This window comes from Bison bison, unplaced genomic scaffold (genome assembly GCF_000754665.1).
Source record: "Bison bison bison isolate TAMUID 2011002044 unplaced genomic scaffold, Bison_UMD1.0 scf7180017864482, whole genome shotgun sequence".
NCBI lineage: Eukaryota > Metazoa > Chordata > Mammalia > Artiodactyla > Bovidae > Bison > Bison bison.
In genome coordinates, this window is record NW_011495042.1 from 3,308,306 (window position 1) to 3,316,822 (window position 8,517).

The window sequence follows — 8,517 nt, forward strand, 5'->3', positions numbered from 1 at the left end:
CCTGGGACAGAACACACACCTGGCGCGAGCTCGGTGCGCATGCCCGCGCCCCCCGCTTCGCACCTGAGCGCGCCACCTGCTAGCACGCGGGCACTCGTCCGCCGGGTGTGTGTTCTGTCCCAGGGGGCGTGAGGTGTAGACCGAGGCCGGGAGCCCTTGGCGGGAGTTCGGGGGCAGGAGGCAGTCCCTTGGAGCCTCAGCTTTCCTGACTGGAAACGCGCGTGAAGGAAAGGGGACTTCGGTCATCCGAGCAGCTTCGGGGTTCTGAGGGCTTCCCGAAATGCCAGCCTCTGGACTCAACTTACCTCATCTCGTTTCACAGTCGTCTTTGTAGGTAGGGGTATATACCCCGTTTTTCAGGGCAGGAAACTGAGGGACAGAGAAGTCGCCCACTCCCCAAGGGGTAAAGGTGGGGTTCCGACACCAAAGGCCTGGTTTAAAAAGTGAGATTGGACGCACAACTGGGAGAACTTTTTTAGGTGAGGACCGTTGCCGTTTGGTTTCCCTTCCTTTCATTTGCCCCTAGGGCCCTTTCTAGGACTGTCTGGTGGGAAGATGGGCACCGAACAGCTTCTTGGGTCTCAGAACAGTTAGCAACAGTATTGACTTGCTCTTTAGAAGGTGCTTAGAGCTTGCCGGGGTCAGGGAAACGAAGGGGACCAGAGAGTCGTTTCTAGTGACAGCATGTCCGAGGCTGCGTGGTGGAGACGGAGCAGTTAAGTCCTCAGATCTCCCAGCTCCAAGAAGGGCGTGGCGGGGGTGGGCGGGGGGGCTCCAGACCTGAGGAGCCCCCACCTGTCATATCAACAGGACAGCTGGCAGGGCCATGGTAAGGGACCCTGTGAAACCTCGAGGGGCACAGTTTCTGCAGAGAAAAGCCCGTGTCTGTGTTTTCCTCCTTCTCTTTGCTGGGTCCCTTCAGCGGATCCCCAGAGCCCAGCAAAGGTGGCTCAGAGGTTTGGCAGGGACCACACTGTCGGGCTTTACGGGGCAGGACTTCCTGTGCGGGCAGCTGCAGGGAGAGAGAAGGGGACTGCTTGGCCAGGGCCCTTTTCTTTGGAGACATTCATCCTGAAGGCACAGGCTGCTCCAAGCCTGCTCTGCACTGGTAATGAAGTGGCCGCCGGTGTCGGTGGCTTGGCACCGGGAGAGAGGGAGTGGCCTCAGAGACCCGGAACGTGCCCTGAGCCCTCAGCTGGGAACCTGCCTCTCCTCTTTGCACATTCAGCCTGTGTAAGCTGCTGTGTCTGCTTAGACGCCTGTGGAAACCCTTTAGGATCGTCCCAGGCAAGAGTTGTTTAAACCTCTCCCTCTTGTTTTTTTTAAGCAGGAAATTGTTATACCAAAACCAGAAACGCATTCTTAAAATCAGAACATTGTATAAGCTGCATTAATTACAAAACTCTCAGATTTTTTTTAAAAAAGGTTGTAGTGAGTACAGTTTAAAAATGAGTCATTTTTTTTTTTTTTTTACTCTAACTCGACAAGAATCTCCGCTGGGTGTACAGCTATCCTGGTTTAATTATCTTAAGGATTACTACCTTTGTGAGTAGAGAGGCCACAAGGCTTTCAGAAAGTGTCATTTTATTTTAAATTACAGCATGTTAGGGAAACTTCTGTGGCTTGTCTTAATCACTTAGATTCAGCAAACATACCCTTTTATCTTCTTTCAGGCACTTTTTGCTTTCTAATATAGTTGGGGTATCTGCTTATCAACTGTTTAACTTTCTTAAAAAAAAAATCTACACAGTTCTAGTCTTAAGTTGCAACAATACTTTAGTATTTCTTTCCCAATGTGAAACTTTGTAAAAATAGAAAAGCTAAGACCCTTTCACAACCTGGCAAATATTGTCCTATTACCAGGATTGATCAAAATCATTGCTGTTAATCCTGGGTTAAAGGGACTTCATTTAGCAAAAAGCAATTTCAGTGAAAGCCTTCATTCGCAAGATCAGATGGCGGGGAATAGCTTGTGTTTTCAGGCTTTGTTATTAGACAGGAGAGAGAGAATGAGGGATTTGGGAAAATCCCTTTCTGCTTGTAATGGCTCATGTTCACCTCAGTTATTTAATTTGTTTCACAGAAAGGCCCAGGCGGTGGGTATTGTGTTTCAAAACAGGAGCGCTAAAGCTTACGGTGGTCTTTTCTCCAGGCTGATTCAAAGCCAGCTCTCTGGCTGTATTCTTGCTATGAACTCCTCGTATCTCAGCTCCATACCTGGGGCTCACGTACAGGGACCTGTTACTGCTCATTGTATATCTCCTTGAGAATGCCTATCTTTATAAAGATTTTTTGCAGGTTACTTCCAAAGTAAGAAGAAGAGGCCCCCTCCCCTGGCCAGTTGAGGTTACTTTGTAATATAAAAGGAGGATGCAGCAGCATTCAGGGAGGGAATAGATTTGACTTGTGCTGGAGGGTCGAATGCGTAAATGAAAGAGTCAAGCATATTACACAGTTTCTTCAACTTTATCATCTTAACTGTACAACCATTCTGTGAGATAAGTGGTGCAGTTCTTACGTATTAAAGCCTTATTTTACAGGTGAAGAAGTTGAGGCTGGAAGATGTGACATGGACTTACTCAAGGGAGTAGGTGGCAGAGAGTCCAAACCCAGGCTCCCATTGTCTGACTCTGGTCCTCATAGCAGGAACTTGAACTCAAGCTCAGAGCATATGCTGTCTTGCCTCTAACAGGTTATTCAAGGGCTGAAGTGGCGGAGGCAACTTTAACTTCATTCCTTTCCTTTGCATCTTTGCAGGGGCATTCCTGATTCCCTATGTGGTGTTTTTTATATGCTGTGGGATTCCTGTTTTTTTCCTGGAAACAGCTCTGGGACAGTTTACGAGTGAAGGTGGCATTACATGTTGGAGGAAAGTGTGCCCTTTATTTGAAGGTACGTGCTGAGTTAATCAGAAAATAAAAGAATGCCTGGGTATTGTCAGGCTGTGAAGGGCAGCTTTTTTTTTAACAAGTTGGAGAGGGACTCAGATCACTGCCTTTTCTTTGTTCTTTCAGGCATTGGTTATGCAACGCAGGTGATTGAGGCCCATCTAAACGTGTACTACATTATCATCCTGGCATGGGCCATTTTCTACCTGAGCAACTGCTTCGCCACTGAGCTCCCCTGGGCCACCTGTGGGCACGAGTGGAACACAGGTATGGCCTCCCTGGAGTCTGTCTCTGCTGGTCTTACTGGGCGAGCTGGGATTGGTGGTGTGTCACGTGTCTTGCTGTGAGTTCAGATTCCACTGAAGCTGGGGGTCATTTCTGTACCTGGTCTGCATACTCGCATGAACTGAGCACTAGCCCAGGGACTGGCACAAGGAGAAGAACTGTGGCTTTCTTACCTTGCTTTGCCAAATATAGAGGCTGCGTCCCTTGAGCACACAGTAAGGATGCAAGTATAAAGTGCTAAACTGAGATCCAGGGGTTCAGGCTGCGATTCCAGCCCTGTCTCTGAGTGTCAGATTTTCCTCTGTAAAATGAAGGGGTTAGACTAGATCAGGGGTTGCAGACAGGAGGGCTATCAGCCAATTAGGCTTTAAATCAGTGACCAGCCCATTTCAAAAATGTATTTGTTGTATTTGTATTTTCAAAAGTTGAAAAATCAGAAGGCTGGGGATGAAAATCCAGATTCCCAGCTTCTCTTGAACAGCTAAAAAGATCTGGCAACAGCAGAGCCACATTCCCACAATCATACTTGGCAGCAGTGGCTGCAGCTGAGAAACGGCTGTTGTCTGTGGGTGAAGCATCTGTCCTCAAGCTGGCCACAGTCCCCACCCAGCTCATATGGCTCATTTATTCTACCTGTCCACCCCAGGTAGACACTTGAATTCACCACCCGCCTCCTTCCTTCAATGGGTAACTTTTGAGATTACTTTGGATTCTAATATACTGTTTACTTATCAATTTGTCAACCTGTCAGGACTGAGTCTTACAATCTAGGGAAGACAAATACTTCTAAACCCCTATGTATGGAGACTGCTCTGTACAGACATCACTAATCGACTGTAGAACTCTTTCCTTTTGAATCTAGTTTTGGCCTTCGAGCTCTGCTCAGTACTGCTGTAGACAGTCACTGCCTTTACATACCTGCTCTAATCTATTCACCATCTATGTTGTAACCTTTGGTTAGGTTGTCCCTATAAGTGGCCAGTCATCCTGAAAGCTGAGATACAGTAGACAGGTCAGGATGTTGGTCACTGGCAGAAGGAACAGCAGTCATTGGACCAAGAAAATGCTGTGAACTAGTTTTTATCCCTGCAAAACTACCTTGTTTCCCAACCCAGCACATTTTTTGGGGGGGGTTGCAGGGAGTCTCATTTTCTCTCCCTGGTTCTTAACCTTTCTTTGCCCAGGAGCATAATCAAGATGTTTATCAAACTAAAATTCAAGGACATATTCTTGGAGGCCTGCAAGTTGTCCATGATAAATTAATTGTGCAAATTTATTTTGAGGGTACTCTAAAAATAGGTGCATGTTCTAATCATCTGTACATTCACCTTATAAATGAGGATGGTTGGGGATCTCAATGCCTGACTTTGTCCACCTTGACAATTTAAGATGCATTCTTGGTGAATAGGATGGATGATGGTGGCCAAGGGAAAAAGAGATTTAATTCATAAATGGTCGTTGATACTAAGTCCAGACAAAAATGCAAACTTAGGAACAAAGGTTCTGCAAACGCATGACCAGAGAAAAATGGAGATAGAACTGAATCTCAAATAACACATGGAAAAATAAGCAAGTTTAGCTCCATAGACCTTGCCTTCTACCTGTCAGGTCCATTTTTCGGTTGGGAAGTCAATTTAATCTCACAAGATGGCATTATCGTGCATACCCGTTTTATGCTATCAGTTTGAATTGTGTTGGTTCAGTAGGATAGTTGGTGTTTAACTTGTAAAATCTGGCTTTGTAGTTGTCTGAATACTTGAATCACAAAGGCTTTATAACTCATTGCTTATTTGTAAAGGATTAAATATTATTTTAATAAAAATGCCTTGTCAACTTTGGTTGTCCGAGAAATTTTTTTACTCTAGAAAAAAAAGTTGAGAGACACTGTATTAGAGAATCTGATTAAAGCCAAGGGCTCCTTGCTCTAGAAAAAGGCACAAGGGCACATTCAGGTATTTTGCTTATAACTTTAGGTTCCCAGACTTCTCTTAGGACTGACTGTGGACCCCACAGACCATCTCCTTTCCTGGTATGGTTAGCACTTGTCCAGAGAAGTGGGAAGGGAGCAGACACTTGGGGGGCTTTTCCCCCAGTGGGCTGCAAAGCTTTCTTCCACTGGTTTGCACTCCCCTTTCTCTGAAGGCATGTCAACACTTGTAGTGTATAAAGTATCATGTACAGGAGGGCTTCACGCTCCAGCGATTATAGACGTAGTTGGAGGGTTTGTGCATACATGAGCAGAGTGAAGGGCCAGCATGAAGCTAAATGCAGGCTTCAGGCTGGTCACTGTGCTGGGTGCAGGGGCTTTGAAGTGAGTGGGTGCACACGACGCTGTCCTCGGGGAGCTCACAGCAGGGTGACTAAGGCGGGTCTATGAACAGGGAGGTGCAGTAAAGAGACCTGGATCCCATGGTGGCAGATAGAACCAGGCAGTAACCATGGCAAAGGAGTGGAGCCTTGGCTGGACTGCTTTCTTCCCCTAACTGGCTGGTGACTTGTGAGCAGGGAGAAGGTATGGGCAGGGGTCCCTTGACTACTTCTGACCCTTGATCCGTCCTCTTCAAAATAAAGGGAGTTGGAGAAGGAGGTTTCTTGGAGGACCTTTAAGTTCTAACTGCCTTAGAATTCAAGAGAGGGACATCACAGAAGGCTTTCTGGAGGAGAGGATAATAGGCTGATCTGGGCTCAAAGGACGGACACTCATGTTTTTACCTTGAGATTCAAATCCCCCTTGGTCATCAAGTCTCATGAAATCAGAAGAGATATTCAATAAATCCTTTCTTAGATTGAATGAGTGAGGGAATGATGAAGGAACCAGGGATTCTTTACACATTCGGATATTGTTTCATCCAATTGTCAGGTCTTTCTGAAGCAGCTGTGGCTTTAGCCTGAGTCTCACCTGCGTTACTGGCCCAGGGACACCATGGCTGATGCCCGTTTTTAACCCTCACATTCCTGCCAGGGTGGAAAAGGTAGATGCCATGAACAAGCCTTAGGCAGGGAAGTGGAAAAGGTGAAAGATTCAGGAGGAAAGAATTGGACAGGGCGTACTAATGGGAAATAGAGGGAGGAGGTGCCCTACCCCCAAAACTTCTTTTCTGGTTGGAATCAAGCCAAGCCTCCCTGTTAAGCTGTTTGTACATGATTGATTTTCCCCACAGCGCTCTGTGAGGCATATTTACCTGGAGCGGCTGGGTAAAAACCACCTGGTTACACCATCCGCTCTGAATGTTGTCTAAGCGCCAGCCCTCACAGAAGGTAATTTTCTTGTGTTTCTTGTCGTGTTTCCCGCTGCAGAGAACTGCGTGGAGTTCCAGAAATTGAACACGACCAACCACAGCCATGTGTCCCTGCAGAACGCCACCTCTCCTGTCATGGAGTTTTGGGAGTAAGTGGAAACACCTTGTCTCCTTCGGCCTTTGGGTCTCTGCCCTGGTTGCTGCCACCCCACCCCTGAAAAAAGCCTGACCCTGCCTCCAGCCTCCAGCCTCGAACTTCCTGGCTTCTGTGGGCATTTCTTTAGAAGCCAGAATGGAGATCTTGAGAGGTTTTCCAAAGGGGCACAGCTGAGAAAAATGCTTTCTTGTTCTTTGTTGACGTGTCAGCATGCCTGGTTACTTACTATGGCAAGAAGTGCTTGGTAAAATGATGGGCAGTTTAAAAATTCATTTTTAGCAAAAGAGAAGGTTTGGACTGTTTGCAGTAAACCAAGTCAAGAGTATATTTAGCCTGGACAGCAGAAGTCTCCTGGGGGGACAGGCAGGCTTTCATTCAGTAGGGGCAAGGTCACGGGGAAAGGATGCAGATCAACTTGAACAGGGAGAGGTGGTAAAGAAACAAGCACTTACGGAAGAGTGCAGTCCCACAGTGTTGGCTGCAAGTGCTTCACAGGTTGTGAGCCCTCATACCTGGGAGTGTTTGACCAACAGAAGGCTGTTGATGGTTTTGGGGACAGCGCCTGAATCCACTGACTTTATACGCAGTAGTTGTGTGGGTGGGCATTTTCCCAGAGAAGGGCATTTGTCATCAGTGTTCCAAAGGGATCTGTAGCCCTTGGAGTTGCAGGGCTGCCATATACGGTTGTATAAGTTGTTCACTGCACGACCCTAGAGGGCATCATTTACACTGTGTATGTGCAGAATTGTGCAGTGCCCCAGGAATGGAAGAAAAGTTTCCTCTATGGATTGAAGACTGGATAAAGGCTCACTGAGGCTTTTCAGTTTGAAAAGGTCTGACTTCATTGAAGAACCTCCCCCACCCTAGTGCTGATGAATAATAGTGTAGAGGAGCAGTGGTTTTATGAGTGATTTTTTAAAAAAATTTAGCCAGATACCATTCTTAGTGTGTGGCTTTTCTTCACTATTTATGTATAGTATACAGAAGTTCCAACTATATTGAATTCAAAGCTGCCAGTATTTTTCTTTCTGGTTTGCACAGTGAGTGTCTTATTTAAGATATAGTTCCCTACCTCAAAGTTGCAAAACAAACAAACAAAATATATATATATTTCTGGGTTTTCTTCCAAGAGTTTTAAAGTTTTTTTTTCACATTCAGGAATATAATCTACCTGGAATATTATTTTGTATAAGATACGAAGTAGGAATCCAGTTTTATTTTTTATATAAATAACCAATTTCTCCAGCAGTATTTGCTGAATCACTCATCCTTTCCTTACTGATTTGTAATGCCATCTTCCATATAAAGTTTTTAAAAGCATAGATCTATTTGAGGGCACCGTGATCTCTTCATCTATTTTGCTGACTGTGTGTCAGTGCTATACCTAAAGTTTAATTTTAAGCCTTGAACCCACAACACAGGTCCCTCGCTTTGCTGTTTTCCAAAATTACTTTAGTCTTCCAGATGAACTTTAGAATAAGCTTGTCAAGTTAAAAAAAAAAATAACGATAAAGAACAGAACAACTCTGTGGGGGCTTTGGCTGGGAGGATAATGGATTTATAGGTTAATCTGAGAAAACTGACACCGTGGTGATTGAGCCTCTCTGTTCATGAACATGGTATAGCCCTCAGTGTATTTAGGTTGTTTAAAATGCCTGATGAAGTAGTGCTCCCTAATGTGGTTGGCAAAGAAGCACTGCGTGGTTGGAAATGCAAGCTCTCCAGCCCTGTCCAGACCCACTGTTGTTGTTCAGTTTCTCAGTCATGTCTGATTCTTCACGACCCCATGGATCGTAGCATGCCCGGCTTCCCCCCCTTCACTATCTCCCGGAGATTGCTCAGACTCATACCCATTGAGTCGGTGATGCTCTCTTTGACTATGACCTACTGAGTCAGTCACATTGATCATCCGTGTGACACTGTGCCGGAGTGGAGGCTGCTTTGTGTG

The 8,517-nt window shown here is 45.9% G+C and overlaps 1 protein-coding gene across 1 annotated transcript in view; it reads left to right on the forward strand.

Moving 5' to 3' along the window:
• The first annotated feature begins 39 nt into the window (after window positions 1–39).
• SLC6A11 (solute carrier family 6 (neurotransmitter transporter), member 11) overlaps window positions 40–8,517 on the forward strand; it is a 125,174-nt gene continuing 116,696 nt past the window's right edge. The window contains exons 1-5 of the mRNA XM_010862513.1: window positions 40–105; window positions 210–330; window positions 2,758–2,892; window positions 3,015–3,155; window positions 6,471–6,561. Coding sequence (XP_010860815.1) covers window positions 40–105; window positions 210–330; window positions 2,758–2,892; window positions 3,015–3,155; window positions 6,471–6,561 — 554 coding nt within the window. The remainder of the gene's footprint in view (window positions 106–209; window positions 331–2,757; window positions 2,893–3,014; window positions 3,156–6,470; window positions 6,562–8,517) is intronic.